We start from the raw sequence: 24059 nt of genomic DNA, 5'->3' as shown, positions 1-24059 counted from the left end.
GAACAAATGTACCGCTCTGGTGATGATGTTGATAATAGGGAGGCTCTACCTGTGTGGGGCAGGAGATACGTGGGAGATCTCTGTACCTTCTGCGTTAGGCAGTGAACCTCAGACTGCTCTAAAAAATAAAGTTTTTTTGTTTTTTTGTTTTGAGACAGAGTCTCGCTCTATCACCCAAGCTGGAGTGTGGTGCGATCTTGGCTCACTGCAACTTCTGGCTCCCGGATTCAAGCAATTCTCCTGCCTCAGCCTCACAAGCTGGGACTATAGGCATGCACCACCATGCCTGGTTAATTTTTGTATTTTTAGTAGAGACAGGGTTTCACCATGTTGGCCAGACTGGTCTCAGACTCTTGACCTCAGGTGATCTACCCTCCTTGGCCAAAAATAAAGTATTTTAAAATTATACTTGAAAATTCTTCATTTATATTCAGAACATTCTCCCTTTATCAGTTCAGTAATTTGTTCAGTACTTGTTGAATTCCTAAACACATTTTCTTCCCCACCTCAAAAAGTTACTCTTATGGACTCAGTCCAGAATGTACATGTAGTTTATTTCAGCCACCTACCTACACTTAACAACTGAGAACAAAAAGAAAAAAATCTCAACATATTTCATTTCAGTTTCAATAGAACGTTTCACAGGACCCTGGAATTGGAATGTTGAAGCAGCTACATTATGCTGTTTACTTACAATATATATCATATATGTATATATTTGAGATAGATTCTTGCTCTGTCACCCAGACTGGAGTGCAGTCGCGCAATCTCAGCTCACTGCAACCTCTGCATCGCAGGTTCAAGCGATTCTCCTGCCTCAGCCTCCCGAGTAGCTGGGATTACAGGCACCTACCACCACACCCTGCTAATTTTTGTATTGTTAGTAGAGATGGGGTTTCACCATGTTGGCCAGGCTGCTCTCGAACTTCTGACCTCAGGTGATTCACCCGCCTTGACCTCCCAAAGTGCTGGGATTACAGGCATGAGCCACCATGCCCGCCTGTTTATTCATATTCTTATGCTATCAACAAGCAGTCTATGGGCTAGAAGTGCCACACTTGTATCTATTTACACTAAACCATTTTTAGTCTTGAATAGAATTTAGTACACATTAGTCAAATAATAATAAATGTTCATCTGTTCTTATGTAAATAATTGCTTTTATAAATATTTATGGTTGCAAGTTGACTCCAAAGGCAATATTTGAAGTTCATTCCACTTCACAGGCAGTTAAAATATTTTGTCTCACTCCATTATCCAGGCTGGAGTGCAGTGGTGCCATCTTGGATCACTGCAACCTTCCCCTCCCAGGTTTAAGCAATTCTTGTGCCTCAGTGTCTCAAGTAGCTGGGATTACAGGGGTGTACCACCACACCCAGCTAATTTTTGTATTTTTAGTAGGCACAGAGTTTCACCATGTTAGCCAGGCTGGTCTTGAACTCCTGACCTCAAGTGATCTTCCGCCTGCCTTGGCCTCCCGAAGTGCTCGTATTATAGGTGTGAGCCACCACACCTGGACTGAAATATTTTTAAATAATGAAAATCATCTCTCTTTACTGTCATGTTAAATTTTGTACTGTTTTCCAAAAATTAAAGTTTAAATGAGGTTAAATCAGCTTTTTTTATTAGTATAAAACATTAAAATCTAGTTCTCATTCAGCAATTGTAAAGGAATTTCTAGAACAAGTGTTTTCTTATAATATTATTATCATCTTTAGCCTCCCAAAGTGCTGGAATTACAGGGGTGAGCCACCATACCCGGCTGGTAAAAACTCTTCGAATACATATAAATCAAGCCAAAATATAGGAAGCCAGTTAATTCTTAAAACTCAAAGAGCCAAGACTGACATGTGAAATGGATGTTTTTGATAGTTTCTCATTAGATCATGTATTTTTTTAAAAATCCAGTATACATGAAATAATAATAAAAAAGAAACTTGCTAATCTCATTCTAGTTGTCAGTCAGCAATTCACCCAATTCTAGGTGAAGGAATTTCCAGAACAATCTTTTTTTTTTTTTTTTTTTTTTTTTTTTTGCGACAGAGTCTCACTCTGTTGCCCAGGCTGGAATGCAATGGTTCGATCTCGGCTCACTGCAACCTCCGCCTCTTGGGTTCAAGCAGTTCTCCTGCCTCAGCCTCATGGGTAGCTGGGACTACAGGCACCTGCCACCACACCTGGCTAACTTTTCTGTTTTTAGTAGAGACGGGTTTTCACCATATTAGCCAGGCTGGCCTCAAACTCCTGACCTCGTGATCCGCCCACCTCAGCCTCAAAAAATGCTGGGATTACAGGCGTGAGCCACCATGCCCAGCCTATTGTTAACATCTTTATCCAGAATGTTTGCTTTATTTCCAGTTTCTCAGGTTGCTATAAGCTGTAAATAGTTTATCTATAGTGTGAATTATTTGACAATAAATGGATTCAATGTGCATGTGAAAGTGATTCCTTTTAACATGTTTTTGGTAGCATTAACCAAATGCTTGAAATCATATTCTTTTTCTGGTCCCTGGCATGAGGTATTCAGAACATTTCAATAGTGTTCATATTGCTGATTACTTTTTAAAATATCACTTCAGAATTGTCTCATTAATGGCAAAAATACATCCTAATCCAGTTATGGTACCAGACTGAGTCTTGAAAATAAAACCTTATAGTTGAATATAAACTTCCAATTAAATGGGTCTTAATTCTTCATCATTAGATTGTGAACCATTGTTCATGTTGGTGCCAAAGAATAAAAAGAAACTGATTTCCTACTTTAAGATTGGAATATACACACACACTATACTGGGAAGTGGGTAAGAGATGACTACTTCATATTTCCTTTTGAAGTTAGGAATAACACAGCTGAAACTTTTGGAGAGCAAGTATGGCAGACTCTAAGAATATTATGTGATTTGATTTTAGGCTTTCAGTAGTGGTGTGTTTCATTCAGCCTGTGACAGTAAAAATAAATGAGTAATAGATGACTGGTGTGTTCTGGCTGCTGTGATAATGATAATACCCTCTATTACTGAATCTGTCTAACCAACCAGTTATTTTTCTGTTTTCTGCAATTAAAGACCATGATGTTTTCTAACAATGTAGGAATTTCTGTTTAAAGTACACATTGTCATTGAAGTAAAAATAATAAAATTGAATTTACTTTAGCTTTATTACTAAAATCCCCCTAAACTCAAATCTAAGATCATTTAAAATTTCTTATAAAATAACTGAAGTATCATTAAAATATTAAAACTCAGCTTTGATAGTTTTGAATATAGGTTCTTGGCCTTTAAATTTTGACCTGAGGGGGAAAAACCGTTTTTTTGACCTGAGATATAAATGATAGTGGTAGCACATCTAGCCATTCACCTTGTAGCCAGCCTCCAAGATGGCCCCAATGATCCCTACCTCCTGATAGTCACACCCTTGGGTAGTCTGCCCCCACATTTACCAGGGTTGGTCTGTGTGACCGATAGAATACATCAGAAATGATGATGTGTCACTTCCAAGATTAGGTTATAAAAGACATTGGGACTTCCATCTTGGTCTCTGTCTCTTTTAGGGGTCTGGGGGTTACTTGCTCTGTTGGAAGCTGGCACTTGTAAGGAGCCAAGGCCTATGCTAACAGTCATGTGAGTAAGTAAGCATGGAAGTGGGTCTATCAGTCGCAGTCACGGCTTCAGATGGATACAGCCCTGACCAACAGTTAGACTGCAACCTCATGACACCCTGAGCCAGAACCACCCAGCTAAGCCCCTCCCAGACTCCTGATCCTCCAAACTGTGAAAATTTTTTTTTAATGTTTATTATTTAGGCTGCTAACTTTGTGGGTGATTGGTATGCAGGAATAGATAATCATTACACACCCCCATTAAATCTCTTCATTCTTCAAATCTTAATATCTGTTTTGGAGTTTTGTTACTATTTATACTGTTAAACCTGTAATCCCTATACTTCACCTGACTAAATCATTAACTTAATTGATAAATACTATGTTCTGTCTTCCATTTTTGAATCCAGTGTTTGATATAATAAATACAGACTTTGAATTCACCTTTTCTATATTTGACCCCATGTTAGAATGTACTTAAGAGAATTGCTCTCTGACAAGGAGCCTTCTTCAGATTACTCCACAGATCCTTTTCCTTTACAGGCAAAGCCATCTATAATATACAACTTGCAATTACTATGCAAGTAATTATGAAATTACTATGAAGTACTACAAGAGAAAACAGACAGCCAAACAACTGTTCTCAGACTGAGACCTCACCAAAGAAGCTCTTTGTCTATTACTCATAACTCTGTGGTGCTTATTAATTACACAGGGTAATCACAGTGTGGGTTTTAAAAGTCATATTTTTGGGATTAGTTAACTATATAGTACTCAAACCAGAGAGACAGCTTCTCAGCAGATCTGATGTCAAGGTCATGAATTGTAGTCCCAGCTCCTGTTCTTCCATCCCACTTTCTCCATGGTACTGTAAAAAGGAGAAGGTTGTTAAAAATATTCGGGTTTATTTTTTCTATCCTTTTTGCCCTACTAAGTCAACAGTTCCAATAATTATTCCTTTACTGTTACTAACCATACTGAAATGGCTATCATGAATAAGAAATGTGACCATTAGAAAAGTAGTATTTCAGCTGTATAAAGAAATTTTTTTTCTTTTGTTTCTTTGTCTAAGCTCTTTTATTTTTCTAAAAATGGCCTAAAAATGACTTAGGACATTAGTAGCTACAGACTGGGCCCCAGCTCACACTTGCAATCCCAGCACCTTGGCAGGCCAAGGGAGAAGGATTGTTTGAGCCCAGAAGTTTTGGAGACCAGCCTGGGCAATATAATGAAACATGTCACTACCAAAAAAAAGTGGGGAAAAAAAAAAACCATATTGAGTAAGGTGTTATGTGCCTGTAGTCCCAGCTACTCAGGACGCTGAGGTAGAAGGATCACTTGAGCCCAGGAGGTCGAGGCTGCAGTGAGCTGGGATCACATCACTGCACTGCAGCCTGGTTGACAGAGTCAGACCCTGTCTCAAAACATAATAATAATAATAATAAATTGAGTTATAGGTAATCAGTTTTAGATTTTTATAGCTGAATTTAAAGAAATATGGTAAAAGGGAAACATTGATGAGTCCCATGTTGTTTGGCACTGTTGCTTTTAAAATATAACTAGCTTTTTGGTTTTACTTTCACTATGTTTTTTTAATTTATTTATTTATTTATTTATTTATTTATTTATTTATTTATTAAAACAGGTTCTCCTGTTGACCAGGCTGGAATGCAGTGGTGTAATCAGAGCTCATAGCAGCCTAGATGGGGCTCAAGTAATCCTCCAGCCTCAGCCTCCCAAGTAGTTAGGGCTCCAGGCACATGCCATCATGCCCAGCTAATTTTTTTAATTTTTTGTAGAGACAGAGTCTCCCTATTTTGCCCAGCTTGGTCTTATTAAACGCCTGGGCTCAAGTGATTGTGCTACCTCTGCCTCCGAAAGTGCTGGGATTACAGATGTGAGCCACTGCGCCTGGCCATTCACCATGTTTTAAAATAAGAATGACTGGTTCAGGAGTTGATCTTTTCTTTCTCCATTCTAAATGGACTAGAGGTTATTTTGAAATTTTACTGAGAATTTCCTTTTTAACTTGGAGCTGAAAAAAGTAGGGTTTTGTCTTAGACTCTGTGTTGTAGACCTCCCCCACTTTAATACACATACACACACACACACACACACACACACAAAATAAGGCTGGAAAGATGGTTATTAGTAACTTAAAGAAATGGATTTCTCTCTTCAAATGTCCAGTATCCAAATACTCCAGTAATGTCATAACATAAGATGGCCATAGTCAAGCCAGAAGTAAAACCCAGAACTTCCAACTACTTTGAACACTTGCCAGCTGATAACAACACAAAATTTTGCCATAAGGCGAAGTGATTCCTGGGGCTTAAATTGGATAGTCAGTGAAGAAGAAGGCAGCCAATTTCCAGCACTGAAACACTTCTGTGTTAAAGAAGCCCCATGTTTGCTTTATTTTCTTAAAGGTTCCTTTAAATTAAAGCATAGCCATTAAATTGTGGATTTCCCTTTCTTTTTAAACAGGCTCCTATTTGTGGATGGCAGTGCTAAGAAACATAACTACTGACTAAATCGTTTTTAAAAAATGATAAATAACAGTGTTTTCATAACTAGATTTCATTTGAAAGCCTGAATTATATAGTACTTTGCTGTGATTTTTTAGTTTCTTCAACTCTGTGTTAATGCTTCATTTTTCATTGTAAAATATCTCAAGAAACTTAAATATCTGTGTAATAAGTAAAAAGTAATGTTCATGTAATGTATGATGCTCATAAGGAGTTCTTCAAGCTCTTCCTACAGAGATGAGGAAAGATGGAAGCCTAGGACTATCTTTCCACCCACCTCCTGCTCTTTATACTCCCAACTTGGTACTGAGGGCTAAAGCCCTTGTCCAGACAACAAGCACCAGCTTGCATCCCCTTCTTACATGCTCATCCCCAAGGCTCATCAAGCTTGGAAAGAGGCAGAAAAGATAATGGAAGGTAACAACCAAACAGAGACAAGAGGAGGTAGAATTTGGCAGCAGGTGGAAAAGATTTTGTCTGCATTTCTGGTCATAAGGTGCTTCCATCCTCTTGACCCATCAACAACTAAGTAAAGGTTCATATGCATAGATCACAAGTAGTCCTAGATTGTAATGTGATTCTACTTGTATTTTGAACCCTTCATATATCTGCTGGCATTTTGTTAGGTCTCTAAATATACTCGTAAAATTATCATGCTTACCATACTAGCAATGCTAATGCCATAACAGAAAAAAAGGAAGATGTACCTGCTGGTAATGTAAACATTCATCAGAGACAATAAGCACAGAAGTTAAGGACACAGACTCTGAAGCCAGGCCGGCTGGGATTAAATCCCAATTCTGACAGCTTGCTAGATGAGTAACCAGGAATAGTTTTCTCATCAGCAAAATTGAGATGATAGCACTACCTTACAACGTTGTCAATTTTAAACAAGTTAATATGACTATAAATATTTACAACAATGTCTAATACATAGCTAGCACTTTATAAGTATTTGTTCTTGTTAATATACCATGTCACCTTTCTGGTGCTGTTTCTGCATTTAAATGGCTCAATCTGAATTGTAATTAGCAGGTTACATTTATACTAATACCACAACCTTTAATGTATAACCACTGGGTAGTAGACCCCCCTTCCCCAGGAGTTTTAAAAAGCAAGATGCTTATTTTTTTCCCCTTCTTTTCCAGGCCCAACACAGAGATACTTTTATTGAAGAACGCTATGGAAAATATAATATTAGTGATCCTTTAATGGCTCTACAAAGAGATTTTGAAACACTGAAAGAGAAAAATGATGGCGAAAAGCAGCCCGTCTGCACAAACCCACTCTCTATTCTAAAGGTGGTGATGAAACAGTGCAAGAACATGCAGGAGCGCATGCTGTCCCAGCTGGCGGCTGCTGAGAGCAGGCACCGAAAGGTAGGCTCACCTCAGTCGATGTGTAAATCTTTGTAAATTATGCCTGATGCTTTCTTGTCAGCTGTTGGTTTTTCACAGTAATTGGGACATCTCACAGGTATCAAAAAGCCCTTTAGCTTATGTAAGAGCCAGGAGATAGAAAAGAAAAAACAGCTTACTCCAAATGTTAAGTTTAGAGAATGTGCCAGACACATTATTTAAGATGGCATTCCTTCTTGATATGTTACTCCAAAACACTTTGTATGTTTTTTCAGCTCTTGATCATTCAAACTTTGGCTACAAACCGGTTTGGCCAAGCTTGTAGCTGAAGGGAGTGTTCTCTATTTGCTTACTTAAGTGATAAATAGGAAGATGAACAGGTATTTGAGGCATGCTGTGTCCAAGGGAGAGAAAGGGAATTTACCTGAGGATAAATACATAAGCCAATAGATTATTTTCATTTATTCCTGTTATTCCTAGTTTTGAGTTTCATTGCGTTTTATTGCTCATGAAACCATAAACAGTCCCTAGGTTTATTTACCTTAAAGCTATTCTGCTCTATGAGTAAAGTGTGTGTGTGTGTGTGTGTGTGTGTGTGTGTGTGGTTCCATGTCTAACAAGCCCTAAGAAGGCATACCTGTCCTTTCCTCTGCTGCATCTTACTGGAATTATAGTGCTTGTGAATTTATTCACCAACTTGTCATTTTGTCATTTACTGCTCAAATTTGGCCTATAAAAGATGCTTGGCTAGAATCTTCATTTTTAAAAAACTTCAGTTCAGATTTATGCCAACAAGATAGTTATTAGTGCATTTGATAGGAAACATTCTCATCTGGAAAATTGCGTTAGCAGCTGCAAAATTTGGTGGACCTTACTTTTATGGTTACCAGCATTAGAGCCATCTGCTTAAATTGCATCTGATAAATTTCCTAAGCTCTGGGTCTTGCCCATGATCTTTTCTTTCCCTTCACAGAAGCCAAATGAAAGGCCAGAGTGGAACTTCTTAACCATGGATAGGCCTCAGATGTTCCACAATCCCCCAGAAAATATATAGAATGTCCAGAGTTTATGCATTTTTGTAGGAAATGTATTTTTTCCATAGCTTTAATCATCAGATTCTCCAAGTTACCCAAGACCCAAAAAAGTTTTTTAGTTTGTGTGTGTGTGTTTGGTTTGTTTTGAGACGGAGTCTCACTCTGTCACCAGGCTGGAGTGCAGTGGCGCAATCTCAGCTCACTGCAACCTCCACCTCCCAGGTTCAAGCAATTCTCCAGCCTCAGCCTCCCAAGTAGCTGGGACTACAGACACACACCAGCACACCCAGCTAATTTTTGTATTTTTAGTAGAGACGGGGTTCCACCGTGTTGGCCAAGATGGTCTTGATCTCTTGACCTTGTGATCTGCCTGCCTCAGCCTCCCGAAGTGCTGGGATTACAGGCATGAGCCACTGTGCCCAGTCCCCAAAAAAATTTAACCTCTTGTTAGAATGAAGTAATCTGAAAACATTTACACTCCAGTTTAAAAGGTATCAATGGGTAAAAGTTAGTTGCCTAAATTGGGGGAGCTTTTACATAATCTTCTAAGAAAATACCCACAGCATTTTTTTGTTTAATAGGCAGGCTTTATTTCCATTTCATCCATGAGGTGACTGAGTTATGCTGAAGGGAGGTTGGCTAGCTTTCATGTCATGGAAGGTATACTAGGGACCAGGCGTCCCCAAACTACGGCTCATGGGCCTGTGGCCCCCTGAGGCCATTTATCCGGCCCCCTGCCGCACTTCAGGAAGGGGCACCTCTTTCATTGGTGGTCAGTGAGAGGAGCACAGTATGTGGCAGCCCTCCAATGGTCTGAGGGACAGTGAACTGGCCCCCTGTGTAAAAAGTTTGGGGACGCCTGCTAGGGACAGTTTGTGGCTCTAGGTGATTGTAGAAAGGAAGAAGTTAAAAAAATTCAAAATTTCTTTTTTGTTTGTTTGTTTTTTTGTTTTGAGACGGAGTTTTCGCTCTTGTTACCCAGGCTGGAGTGCAATGGCACAATCTCGGCTCACCACAACCTCCGCCTCCCAGGTTCAGGCAATTCTCCTGCCTCAGTCTCCTGAGTAGCTGGGATTACAGGCACGTGCCACCATGCCCAGCTAATTTTTTGTATTTTTAGTAGAGACGGGGTTTCACCATGTTGACCAGGATGGTCTCGATCTCTTGACCTCGTGATCCACCCGCCTTGGCCTCCCAAAGTGCTGAGATTACAGGCGTGAGCCACCGCACCCGGCCCAAAATTTCTTAAAACTGTATTGCAATGCTAAATGTTTTAAGGGAATATTAAATTTTTGAAACCAAGTACCTGTCTATTCTTTTTCCTTTTTTTGAGATGGAGTCTCACTCTGTCACCCAGGCTGGAGTGCAGTGGTGCAATCTCAGCTCATTGCAACTACCACCTCCCGGGTTCAAGCTTAAGTGGTTTGTCAAAGTAGAACACTGACTTTGTTAGAGATCAGACAGTACCTAGAAGCTTATAATTATGGTGTTGATAGTCTCAGCTTATGCCTGTCACCTTGGCTTAGTTATTAACCATATTCCCTTTGGCTATTAGAAATGTTCTGGTTTGAATAGTAAGTTACATGGTCATTATGCTTACAATGAAAAACAAGAGTTTCCTATTCTACATCTCATTTCCCATCCTCCTCAGTATTCACAGGCATCCACTTTTTTCTTTTAGCCATTCACTTTGGTAGCTAACCTCCATATTTCTAAATACTGCACTGTTCTCTCTTGCTTTATCAATTTTAGACATCTATATTACATTCTTTATATAGGTACAGATTTAGTTATCTTACACCCCACCTCCCTTTTCCTGTCCTTAACCCTTACCCAGAACAAATTTAATCCTGTTTTCCTGCCACCATTTCCTGTCACATTTAGTATTACCATATCCTGAGCCTGCTATACTCTTTCTTGTGACAGGCTCAGGATTTGGGAATACTAGATGTGACAGGTGCCAGATGCTGATGGTCTGTGTGCAGGAATCAGGGTGAGGGGACAAATAATTCTGAAAATAACAGGCTTTGAAGGTCGGGCACAGTGCCTCACCCCTGTAATCCCAGCACTTTGGGAAGCCGACACAAGTGGATCACTTGAGGCCAGGAGTTCAAGACCAGGCCAGCCAACATGGTAAAACCCTGTCTCTGCTAAAAATACAAAAATTAGCCGACCGTGGTGGCGCGCCTGTAATCCCAGCTACTCGGGAGGCTAGGGCAGGAGAAATCGCTTGAGCCCAGGAGGTGGAGGTTGCAGTGAGCTGAAATCATGCCACTGTATTCCTGCTTGGGTGACAGAGCAAGAGTCTGTCTCAAAAAAAAAAAAAAAAACAGGCTTTGAGCCAGCTCTCCTGTTTTCTATTCTACATTTCACCTCTCCTCTCCAGTACCTACCACCTGCAGGTTCCATCTCTTTGGAGCTCTGCAGGGCAAAACAGCTTCCCTCCTTCATACTAAAGTAGTTACCACTCCTTCAGCCTCTTTTCTTCTTCAAAATATGATTAAAATTTCTTCTCTGCTGGAGGCTCTCTCCTTTGTCTTTGTGGGATTTTAGTCTTTTTATTCCATTTCTGTAATTTTAGAGGACTCCCGAAAGGAAGAAGATACGACTTAACCACTTTTGGCCAAAAGCATGTCTTTCATTAAATTGAAAGATTAGATTTAAAAAAAAAAAAAAAAAAAAAAAGCCAATCCACCAGTTTATTTTCCTTTCTTTCATTTTGAGAGACAGGGTCTTGCTACGTTGCCTGGGCCTGGAGTACAGTGGCTGTTGACAGGTGCGATCATAGCACCCTATAGCCTGGAACTCTTGGGCTCAAGTGACCCACCTCAGCCTCCCAGCTATCTGGGACCACAGGCACACACCACAGCACCAGTCTTTTTTGTTTGTTTTTGAGACAGGGTCTCACTCTGCACCCAGGCTGGAATGCAATGGCATAATCATGGCTCACTGCAACCTCGACCTCCCTGGGCTGAGGTGATCCTCCCACCTCAGCCTCTTGAGTACCTGGGACTACAGGCACATCTCACCAAGCCTGGCTAATTTTTGTGTTTTTTTGGTAGAAATGGGGTTTTGAGTTGGGCACAGTCGGTCATACCTGTAATCCCATCACTTTGGGAAGCTGAGACAGAAGGATCGCTTGAGTCCAGGTGATTGAGACTAGCCTGAACAACATGGCAAAACCCAATCTCTGCAAAAAATCAGCAGGGCATAGTGATGTGTGTCTGTAGTCCCAGCTGCTCATGAGGCTTAGGTGGGAGGATCACGTGAGCCTAGGAGGCAAAGATGGCAGTGAGCTGAGATGATGCCACTGCACTTCAGCTTAGGTGACAGAGTAAGACCCTGTCTCCCCAGAAAAGGGAGGGAAGAAGGAGGAAAAGAAAGTGAGTAATGGCTGGTCTCAAACTCCTGGGCTCAAGCAATATTCCTGCCTCTGCCTCCCAGAAGTGCTGGGATTGTCGGCTTGAGCTCATTTTTATTTTTATAGGGAGGTTTCATGTCCCAGAAAATTTTCTGTCTTCATTCATAAAAATTTTAGTGAGAAGACTAAGAAATGGCCTTTGGGACAACATTGCCCTACCCCGGAAGTCTGGGCTAAGGCACGTCTGAAGCATGAGCAGAAACTATTAAGAATTCCATTGCCAATCAGAATATTTACAGTTGTAGATGGGATTATGTGAAAAAAAAAAAAGTCCCTTTAATTTGTGTTCTCAGCCATGTGTGATGGCTCACACCTGTACTCCCAGCATTTTGGGAGGCTGAGGTGGGTGGATCACTTGAACCCAGGAATTCGACACTAGCCTGGGCAAGATGACAAAACCCCATCTGTACAAAAAATACTAAAATTAGCTGGGCATGGTGGCACACACCTAGAGTCCCAACTACTCAGGAGGCTGAGAGGTGGGAGAATCACTTGAGTTAGGGAGGTTGAAGCAGCAGTGAGCCATGATTGCACAACTGCATTCTGGCCTGGGCGACAGAGCAAGACCCTGTCTCAAAAAATAAATAAATAAGGCCGGGTGCGGTGGCTTAAGCCTGTAATCCCAGCACTTTGGGAGGCCGAGGTGGGTGGATCACGAGGTCAAGAGATTGAGACCATCCTGGTCAACATGGTGAAGCCCCGTCTCTACAAAAATACAAAAAAATTAGCTGGGCATGGTGGCGCACGCCTGTAATCCCAGCTACTCAGGAGGCTGAGGCAGGAGAATTGTCTGAACCCAGGAGGCGGAGGTTGCGGTGAGCCGAGATTGCGCCATTGCACTCCAGCCTGGGTAACAAGAGCGAAACTCCGTCTCAAATAAATAAATAAATAAATAAATAAATATGTCTTCTCCTTAAAATTGGGCTTAATCCTTTGGCACCAGGAGAAGTGGAATATGGGTAGGCAGGTTAAATATAAGACCTTGTGAAAAATCTCCATTTAAGATCTGTATAATTGAACCTTTTCACATGCAGGATGAAGTCAAGAGAGTTTTCACCTGTTATCTAACTATATAAAAACTTATATTATTAGTGAAACAAAGCACACTTAGAATGCACCTTTTTGAAATGAATTTCGGGCTCCTCCTTTGGTGCCTCCAGTGATTTCAGCATTGAGAGGAAAACCTCAGCTTTCAGGTTTCTGTGGTCACCTACACCTGACCTGTAGTAACATCAAACTGCCTGCAGTGTCTTGGAATTTCTGTTAATTCTCGAAACTGCCTCAACCCCTCTAGCTATTAGTTGCTCTCTTCTGTTATAGTTCTTTACATACTTCAAGTAAAGTAAATATCTTACTGTTTTCTAACACAGAGGTTTCATGGCTGTCACTATAAGGCAGTGTGCTCCTTGGTAGCCCTTGCTGGGTTTCATTTATTTACTTGTTTGATCTCTGGAACTATAGTTAAGTGCCTGGTTTGGCACTTAGTATTAGCTGTATTAATAAATGCAACTCTTTGATATTTGGAAATGAATTTTTAAAAATTCTTTAAAGGTGATCCTAGACCTTGAGGAAGAAAGGCAGAGGCATGCACAGGATACGGCTGAAGGAGATGATGTCACCTACATGCTAGAGAAGGAAAGAGAGAGGCTGACTCAACAGGTAATTAAGGTAGAGGGATTCACAGTGGCATTTGCCTAGAACAGTGTTTCCAAAAAATTACTCTGCAGGAAAACAATTGCTATTGTTCAGAAAGGGGCTTTGTGGTCAAATAAGTTTGGGAACTACTGGGTTAAACAAAGTTAAACAGGATTCTAACTTTAAATTTATTAGGATCTTTAGTATGCAGAAGCACATTGTGAGTCTTCAAGAACAAAATAGGGGTTCTGTGTTTAGCAAATCTGTGGTTTTATAAAATCTTTTATTGATATTGATCCCTCACTGTGGGACTATTGTTCGTAGGACACACAAGGGATGGGGAATGGTAAAAGTTTGTAGCTCTCAAAACTTTTCTTGATTTAGAACCCCCGTAAGAAATGACATTTTATGTCACAGTCCAGTATAAACACACACAGTTATGCCTAAAACAAAAACAAAAATCTCATGAAATCATATATAACCCCTACTGTCTACATATTGATGGTTTCTTTTTTTTTTTTTTTTTTTTTTTTGAGACGGAGTTTCGCTCTTGTTACCCAGGCTGGAGTGCAATGGCATGATCTCGGCTTACCGCAACCTCCGCCTCCTGGGTTCAGGCAATTCTCCTGCCTCAGCCACCTGAGTAGCTGGGATTACAGGCACACGCCACCACACCCAGCTAATTTTTTGTGTTTTTAGTAGAGACGGGGTTTCACCACGTTGACCAGGATGGTCTCGATCTGTTGACCTCGTGATCCACCCACCTCGGCCTCCCAAAGTGCTGGGATTACAGGCATGAGCCACCGTGCCCAGCCTATTTTTTTTTTAATTCTAGTCATGGCTCACTTAATTTGTTTCCCCATCCATTAATGGATCTCAGAGTTTGAAAAACACTGAGTTTCTTCAACTCTTTCCCTTTCACGCAGTCTCTGACTCAAAAAGGGTTGGGAAGACAATTAAAAGACGGTATTTGTATAAAAAGTGTGATTCAAATGCAACTATTTGTGTTTGTTTTTAAGACCTGAGAAAATTATTGACAAAACTTTAAAAGGTTTGTTTTCAGCAGCAACATTCATCACAAAATCTGGTTGATATGGCTTTCTGTTACCTTGTTTTGATTGGTTCTGATGCTGTGTACGCTCCACATACATGAAACACAAAAATAAATCATAGTCCCACTAATCACTGCAAGACACTACAGGAACCAGAAGAGCCTCACAAATAATCAGAGAAAGATTAAATCATAGTGTGTCCTTTTTTTGTGCTAGGTGTTCCAAAACTTCAGAAATACTCGATCTAAGCACTGTGACGTGCACATTAATCCTATATACCAGAGAACAGCTAACAGAGACACTCTATTTGATCATACTTTTTGAGTATATCTCTCTTTTCTTACTCTAATCAATATATGTGGTGGCATTTTTTTTCTAGCTGGAATTTGAAAAGTCCCAAGTGAAAAAGTTTGAAAAAGAACAGAAGAAGCTCTCTAGTCAGCTGGAAGAGGAGCGCTCCCGCCACAAGCAGCTGTCATCCATGCTTGTGCTTGAGTGCAAGAAGGCCACCAACAAGGCAGCCGAGGAAGGGCAGAAGGCAGGAGAGCTGAGCCTGAAACTGGAGAAGGAGAAGAGCCGAGTGAGTAAACTGGAAGAGGAGTTGGCAGCTGAGAGAAAGCGAGGCTTGCAGACTGAGGCCCAGGTAGAGAAGCAGTTGTCAGAGTTTGACATTGAAAGGGAACAGCTGAGAGCAAAACTGAACCGAGAAGAGAACCGGACCAAAACTCTGAAAGAAGAAATGGAAAGTTTGAAGAAGATCGTGAAGGACCTAGAGGCCACCCACCAGCACAGTAGCCCTAATGAGCAATTGAAGAAACCAGTAACCATGTCCAAAGGCACAGCAACTGAGCCTCTCGTGCTAATGTCTGTGTTTTGCCAAACAGAGAGTTTTCCAGCAGAAAGAACCCATGGAAGCAGCATAGCCAAGACGACAAACACTGGGCTGCCTGGTCCTACCTCTCCTGCCTTCTCATATGCAAAAACCAATGGCCATTTTGACCCAGAGACACAAACTACCAGGGAGCTGACTGCAGGCAACAATGTAGAAAACCAAGGGCCTCCACAGGAAAAATCTGTGGCATTGGGCCAAGAGAAACCAGTGGAGAATGGTGGGTGTCCTGTGGGGATTGAGATGCCAGCCCCAGTGCCCAGCCCCCTCCCTTCCAGTGGGAGCTCACTGTCTCCCAGCAGCACTGCCTCCTCCTCTTTAACCTCCTCTCCTTGTTCTTCACCAGTACTCACTAAGCGTTTATTGGGGTCATCAGCTAGCAGCCCTGGCTACCAGTCATCCTACCAAGTAGGCATCAACCAGCGGTTCCATGCAGCTCGGCACAAATTTCAGTCCCAAGCAGATCAGGACCAACAAGCCAGTGGCCTACAAAGCCCTCCGTCCAGGGATTTATCCCCCACCCTCATAGACAACTCTGCCGCCAAGCAGCTGGCCCGAAACACAGTCACTCAGGTGCTCTCCAGATTCACTAGCCAACAAGGGCCAATCAAGCCAGTCTCTCCCAACAGCTCTCCTTTTGGCACAGACTATCGAAATCTGGCCAACACTGCCAATCCAAGAGGTGACACAAGCCATTCACCTACTCCAGGGAAAGTGTCCAGTCCCCTGAGCCCCCTATCTCCAGGAATCAAGTCCCCAACCATCCCTAGAGCTGAGAGAGGAAACCCCCCACCCATCCCACCCAAAAAACCTGGCCTCACCCCTTCTTCATCTGCTACCACTCCTTTGACCAAAACTCATTCCCAGGCATCCTCTTTGACCACCACAGAAGACCTGGCCAGCAGCTGCTCTTCCAGTACCGTTGTAGCAAATGGTAAGGATGTTGAGTTACTTTTGCCTACCAGCAGCTAGTCCCTAGGAGGGAATCTCCACGTTTGACATTCCGTCAGATTTCGTCCAAGAGCTCAGACTTTTGAGTCAGATTATGTTATTTATTTTGATAGTAGCTAAAACCATCTGTATAATACATTTAGTATATTTCACCGTTTTGTATTTTTTTTAAGTAGAAACTGAGTAGTTTGGATTTATATGGCTCACATCTTTTTACTGAAGCTAGAAAGGCACCTCAAAGATGTCTCAAGCTCAGCAGTCACCGTCATGTTGTGATGAAGAAAGCGAATTGAGTACCAGGTGGTGATTTGCTGTCTATTTTGGAACTAGAATCACTCAACACTCATTTTGAATTATGCAGAAGTGGTTCATGCAGATTTTTATTCCAGATGAACATGTTTTAAAAGTGCCTGAAATATGACTGCCATATGAATGTGATTCTGCAGCAAAAAAACACAAAATGGACCATTTAATTGCAGGAAATGAGATCCTCTGCGAATTCTGAATGTTAAAAACCAACACTGCTTTTAATCCTCTTTTACTGTTTTAATACAAGCTTTGTGTTCTGAAACAAGGCTGCATAAGGAGAACGGGAATCCTTCTAAAGGTGGGTGTGAACTCACCACAAAGCTGAGCTTTATAGAGCCCTTGAAAAACCCTCCTGAGCACTAAGCAGTTAGGGTGCTGATTTTCTTGTACTTTTGAAAAATTAACTCACTCCTAGTTTCCTACATAAATTCTTGAACAGAATGAAATCACATCTCCATTCAAAAAATGTCTGAAGCATCTACTGTTGTGTAAGGAACTTCTGATTCTGACTGCTGTTACTTGAATAGGAAATGGTTACTCATTCTGTATAAAAGTTTTGCAACAGAATGAAATTTTTATTCTGTAATCAAAAAGCAATAACTTGAAATTCATTCTTTGTAATATTTTAAGTCAGAATTATACAAATTTTACCAAATTGTTACACTTATTCTCCAAGCTGCCAGAACCTGGTGTCTGTATCTGTAAAACCAAATTAACTTTTGCCTAAATGTGAAGTATACATATATCTGTATAGATACATTACCCCTTTACATGTTTAACATACACACACTTAAACACAAATATTAGTGTGATTATATCTTTGGAGTTTGCAATATAGCATAAAGGACAAGTAGAATTGCACATTAAGATTACCTACCAAAGCAACTAGATATGGCTGGGGTGCAATCAAAGGAAGAATTTTGTTTACAGGAAGGTGGGGAAATTGCAGATGAATCCCAGATCTTCAGTATCATAAAAAGGCAGCGCCAGCCAGGCACAGTGGCTCATGCCTGTACTCCTAGCACTTTGGGAGGCTGAAATGGGAGGATCGCTTGAGACTAGGCATTCAAGATCAGCCTCATCAACATAGTGAGACCCCATCTGTATTAAATAGAGCTAAACAAACTCCAGTGGGACAAAACTCAACTGGTCATGGAAATGAGTGAAACGGGCCTCTCAAGTGGTATAAAACAGCTGTGAGTAGTGGGAACTGTGGCAAACTGAAGTGCCCAAGCCCCACTTTAAAAGGGCATCTGTTCAGCTCCATCTGCTTGCTGCCATGCAAGAATGCTAGACCAGGATTACCAGTTCTTCACATTTGTTAAAATCCAAATTTTCATGAGAAAAATTCTCATTTTTAAATATCAAGAACTGATTTTAAAATATGTAAATAGTGCTGGCTAAACAGACACTTGTGCAGCTGGATTTAGCTTACAAGCTGCCAAGTTCCAACCTCTCATTCTAGAAACTTCTGTCATTTTCATCATAGCAAGTCTTTGTGGACGAAAACCTCCAAACTTTCCAGCTGTGTAGGCCAGTACAGCTGACAAAGTTCATAGAATATAATGACTATCCCCCTCTGCCCAACAAGGCTGTCCATAACCCAGCTCAGACACAGTGAGTGGTTCTATGATTTTGTGTCCATACAGGAGAGGCCTTGGTATCCTCACATGCATGCTCCTAGCCAACATCTATCCAGCAGCCCTGACCTCCTGCTATAATTTAAGTCTATTTCCTTTTAATCTAATAAGGGTTGATAGGAAAAAGGCAGGTGATGGAAATCAATGTATAAACCACAATGGAGTATATTGGCGACTCCACAGCTTGTAGTTTGATAAAGGCAAATACATGAAAAATGCAAATGCTACTAATGCCCCAAGATGTCTACCAAAATGATGTAGGGGGTATCTTAAACTGTCCAAAGCAATCATGAATTGAACTTTATTCCTATGCAGAGCCAAAATGAATAGTGTTGATAAAAGAGCTAAACTTTCTAAACTGGAGAGGAGGCTACAGTGCCAGAGGGTGATTGTCTCTTTTGCTTTACATGGTAATCTTAAAAGTTGCATTGTGCTCTTCCTTTGTTTGGGGATAGATATATCTAGAGAGAGATACTATAAGGAAGTTTATTTCTTAGGAAGTGCACTGAATAATGTATTTCTTTTACAGTGTAATATGGGGGTGGGGATATGCAAAAGAAAAGTGTATTTTTGCTAGTTGCCTATCTTCTGAGATAAATAAGCACAATCTTGCAATGGATCCAATAACCCAGTTAGTTATGATAGATTAGTATTTAAGTTTGCTGTAGGTTGTGTGTGTGTGCTAAGTAAAAGTTCCATGATTCACAATTTTAGTATTAACCCATGTTGCAAAAGCTGTTACTGGTCAACAGACTGTAATGATGTGTACCATATAATACAAGCATTAACTAGGCATTAACATTTGTAAAGCAAAATATACCATGCAGAAGTCTTCATTTTTATAGCAGACTACATTAAAACAAGTTAAATCATACTGTTGGGGGGGAAAATAGTCTTGTTTGTACAAACAGAAAAATGTTGCACAATTTGGGCATTTTTTTTTTTTGGAAAGGGGGTGGCGTAGAGGGAGCACTTGATTGTGGCTTTGACAAACCAGATGAAATCAATGACCCATCCAGATTAGACCTCATAAGGAACTAAGACATTGCTTTTCTTTAGAGTCTTAAAGCTGGAAAAAGCCTTTACAATAATCCAGTCTGTGATTTTTTTTTTTTTTTAAACCATGTGGTGGTTCTGGATTTTTTTGAGAATCTTAGAAAAGCCATAGAGTTTATCCCCAGAAAAATGAATATGGCTGTGTGCAAAACTTGTTTGATGGCTTCACAGGCTCCAGAGTCCCTGAAGCCATCCATGGCTCATGTATTCCTGCTTAAGAAAGCATAATCTTGGTCTGCCCTCTCATTTTACAAACGACTAAAGCATCCCTTTCCTCCCACTCCAGTGCTGTTGCTGCTGCAATGTTAGCAAATGCAAGCCAGACAGAAGCACTTGAAAATCCTCTGATGTGCAAAAAATGTTCAAACAGTGTGGATGTTTACATATCTGAAGTTTCCAGCGTTTAAGCCAATTAATGATCATTTCAACAAATACTAGCTATATCCGGGTCCCTTAATGGCCTGTCAGCAGTGCTGCCTTGTCAATTTGTGTGCACACATGTGTGTCTGTGTGTGCCTGTGTGTGTGAATTCATAAAGAGTGCTTCGGCTACTTAGTACTTGAAACAGAGCTTCAAATGTCTTCTGAAATGCCGGCTTCAAAATAGGACGTGTTTTCCTAGCAAATCAGAGGTGGGCAATGAGCATTGTTCCACAGAAATAATTTATTTAATTGCTATAAAACTAGTTAAGAAATGAGACCCTGTCCACCCACTATTTGTATATCAATGACCAATTCATTAGTAAAAATAAAGGAGGAGAAAGGAGACTGGGGTAGCGGTTCTCAAACTTTACTGTGCGTAAGTATAACCTGGGAAGCCCGCTAAAATAAACATTTCTAGAGATTGGATCCTCGGACTTGCTGCATCCACTCGTCTGAGGACCATGTTTTGAGAAACAGTCCTTTGTAGCCCTTGCCTGTCCTTTCGCAACAACTTGCTATTTGCCCCTGACCTAAAAAAGTGTCTTAAGCTCCTGACATTGGTTTGCCAGAATGTCAGTGATATTCAGAGTCAAGAGTGCTTATTTGAGTACCAAGCACCACACTAATGATTTCACATACATATTACCTTCCTAATCCTTACACAGGTGCCGTGAGGTATTGCTATCCTCAGGTAGTGATGAAGTAGTTGAGGGCCTGAGATTTGTACAAGGGCCTTTGGCATATGACAGCCAGGATTTAAACCCTAGTGCTTTGTTCTTTGACTACCGGTATTTCCCAAATGTCAGTCTGCTAGGGCTATTGTTAAACGTGCAGATTCCCAGGCTTCCCCCCTGCGGATTCTGATTTCAGTCGGCCAAGGGGGAGCTCTAGATAAATGCCTTGGTGATTCTTAAGATAGAAAAGTTTAGAAAATCCTGCGGGACACTCTAGAAATGGATCTTCAGACCTAACCAATGCCAGGAGACCTTCATCAGATAAATAGAAAAAAAAAAAACAAAACATTATTCATTCGCTTCAAACAACATGTTTTTTAAGTATCTAAGATGAATCAGGAAGCATAGTAGTTATTAAGGAAGACACAAGTTTAATCCTGTTCCCTGCCCTTACGGTACTCACAATCTAGCTACAGAAGGAAAACGTTAACAAAATGATACATAGTGAGTTCAGAGACAACAGTTTGATAAATAATGCAGGCGAACTTTTAAAACCATACAGTTACTGAAGGTTGGTCCTGGTGGAAGTACTCTGGTAGCTGAGAGGTAACAGCTCTTTGTGGGCAGGAAAATGTTAACCAGAAAGGGAATGGTGTCTTCTCTCTCCAGGGCATTATTTGCCGAGAATTCTGTAATATGTCCTTGTGTTTGCCTTTTGTTCTAGTTGACTTGTCCTGATTCTAGGATGTGGTCAGAGATGCAGGCAGAAGACATCCCCAAGAGCTGAGTCCTGTTTCAGGGAGACCAACAGGCACCAGTGAGTGGTTTCTGCAAAGGCTGGGGCTAAGAATGAGCTCCAGGCCACAGCGTTCTGCCATACATTGTCCGATAACTTGTAGGGAAGATCTAGGAACATGCAAAAGGCATGTTGAAAAAGGAGCTGCTTGCCAGAACACTATTACCCATCAGTGTCCTCTCCTACCCATTACCCTCTTTCACACCCTCTAAATCTTTATAAGCAAACGAGGGAAATGCAAACTAAGCTTTGAACAGAATCTAATGAGTCCCTCTGGGACACTTGCAAGGGACTTATTTCTTCTGAAGGATGTGACAGCAGCATCTGCTCTTCTCCCAATAGTGGCAGTGTTTGTTTCACTGTTAGGCTGGAGGAGCGCAAGCAAGAAGCATGCAGCATGTGGCTCTGTCCACCTTGTGAAATTGGCTCTGATAAATTACTGGGAAACGTTAAAACAAGATTGGCCTTATCTCTGGTGAGTCACCTGTTTAACCTGACAAGAATCCTACTCATTAACTCAATGCATTAGAAAGTAGGATGTGCCACGGAGGTTCCCTTTCAGAAGTGAAATTTAATTCCCTGGGTTCAGGGAATGCTGATGGTGAGAGGCCCTCAGATATAACCCCTTACAGGAATTGCTTTCACTGAGAAAAATCAGCTTGACCAAGTTCACACCTCCTTCCATGGACAGCTCATATATTAATACAAAGACTGGGTATGGTGGCTCACACCTGTAATCCCAGCACTTTGAGAGGCTGAGGCAGGCAGGTCACCTGAGGTCAGGAGTTTAAGACCAGCCTAGCCAACATGGTAAAACCCCATCTCTACTAAAAATACCAAAACACCTGGGTATCGTGACACACACCTATAATCCTAGCTACTTAGGAGGCTGAAGCAGGAGGATCACATGAACCCAGGAGGTGGAGGTTGCAGTGAGCCAACATTGCACCACTGCACTCCAGCCTAGGCAAGAAAGCAAGACTCCGTCTCAAAACAAAAAAATACAAAGACTGATTGATGTTTATACTGACACTCTTGTCCCAAATTAGTAGAACTCCAAAGGTTTATCCCAGCTTCAAAACTCCCTGTAGAGCTACCTGAGATCTCCATAGAGACTATATTGCAGATCACCTTTTCCCTCTGCCCAATCCTGCTTCCGTTCCCTAGGTGTGGATCCCAAAGGCATTCCCAAGTAAGCCGCCTCCACCGTAATAATCTCCATCTCAGTCTACTCTGTTCCTTTGGTCATGATTAAGTCCTCTAAAGAAGGGAGGACACATTTTCTGAGTATTTATATAGTGCCAAGCTCTCAATCAGGTATTTTACATGTTACTTCATTTACTCCACAACTACTAAAAGAGGCAGACAATCCCTACTTGATAGATGTGATAATTAACTCCTACTGAGACACAGTAAATTGCCCAAGGTCCGACAGCAAAGCAGACCTGAGATTCAGTGTCAGCTGGGATTCAAACCGTTGAAACGCTGCTTGGCTTTCAAGTCCATTCTCTTTCAACTGGCCACACCACAGTATCAAAACAGTAATAATACATTTGGGGAGTTTCGAATTTTAGCTTATTGACAGTCGAATGCCCAAGTATGGCTCCACTGATCAGCTAGCTTTCTTTTGAGACCTTCAGCTAGAAACAAGGTACTGAAGGAGTTGGTTTTTTGTGCAGAGAAAGGAAAAGGATGATTTGCCTACACACATGGAGTCATCAGACATTAGAGCTACAGGGAATCTTAGCCTTGATTCTAGCTCCCTCATAATCCAGATGAGGAAAATGAGCCCTAGAAAGGCCAGAGGACAGGCCCCATTGTGCATGTCTGGTTCACGGCAAGGCCCAGACTGTAAAGTCTGGCTCCCTCATTCTGCCTCAGCTGACTGCTCCTCCCTGAGCTGACCTGAAACCAGCAGCATCTAGCCCCACCCTGGCTGCTCCCTGGGGCACTCCTTCTCACCTGCTCTACTGTGTCTGGCTTTGATCTTGTTCACCTAGGCTGCCCCATATTCCAGGCCTTGCCCTCTGCCTAGGGCTGTCCGCCACACTTGCCACAAAAATCCTGTCCTCCTGTCTCTGAACAGGTTTGACGGCTGGGGTGAGGGTAGGAGCGGGGAGCAGGGTGGGGCTTCTCCCAGGCCGTGCCTCCATCTGTCTGGCACCAGCTCTGGAAAGCACTTACTCATCAGGCATGTCTTGCTCCTCGGGTCAGGCGTGGACAAGATGCCACCAAAGTCCTGCACATCTATCCCCTCCCTGCTCAGGAATCTGACTTGCCACACCTGCCTGTGTAGGAGGGAACAACTGAATGCTTGAGGGGGACGACTCCTCCCGCTCTTCCTCCTCCTCTGGAGGCCTTCTGCACCTGAATCCAAACCTACAGCTCTGCTGAGAAGGGCCTTTTGCACTTTCAAAGGACTTATCCATCTCCCTCCTCTGAAGTGCCCACCCTCCCACTCCCCCTCTCCCTCAGTCCACCCAAACCAAATTAAAGCCTTCTAGAACAGTTTGTGCCTCAGAGCAGACAGGGTGTCCTCAGGAAGACCCTGATCCAAAGGGATTTGGGGTGGTGGGGCAGTTTAGGGGTGGCGACCAAAGCGCACACAGGCCCCTTCATCCCTAGCGTGTTTTCCTTCTGAGTCTTGGTGAGTCAGAGCCACAGGGCCACACACAAGGCTCCTATTCAGGGCTCGT

At 41.8% G+C, this 24059-nt stretch overlaps 1 protein-coding gene across 4 annotated transcripts in view; it reads left to right on the top strand.

Moving 5' to 3' along the window:
• The window catches only part of CTTNBP2NL (CTTNBP2 N-terminal like), a 65457-nt gene extending 45221 nt beyond the window's left edge, over nucleotides 1–20236 (top strand). For 3 of the 4 annotated variants that reach the window (XM_074381246.1, XM_074381245.1, XM_074381247.1), the window contains 3 exons: nucleotides 7275–7505; nucleotides 13491–13598; nucleotides 15006–17503. In XM_074381246.1, coding sequence (XP_074237347.1) covers nucleotides 7275–7505; nucleotides 13491–13598; nucleotides 15006–16487 — 1821 coding nt within the window. In that variant the 3' untranslated portion in view covers nucleotides 16488–17503. Of the gene's footprint in view, nucleotides 1–7274; nucleotides 7506–13490; nucleotides 13599–15005 lie in introns of all 4 variants that reach the window. The other variant, XM_039460921.2, reaches the window with a different exon arrangement.
• The last annotated feature ends 3823 nt before the right edge of the window (nucleotides 20237–24059 follow it).

This window comes from Saimiri boliviensis, chromosome 11, assembly GCF_048565385.1.
Source record: "Saimiri boliviensis isolate mSaiBol1 chromosome 11, mSaiBol1.pri, whole genome shotgun sequence".
In the NCBI taxonomy this organism is placed as follows: Eukaryota; Metazoa; Chordata; class Mammalia; order Primates; family Cebidae; genus Saimiri; species Saimiri boliviensis.
Note: the sequence above shows the minus strand (reverse complement) of the source record. Positions and strands in the feature narration are given on the sequence as shown.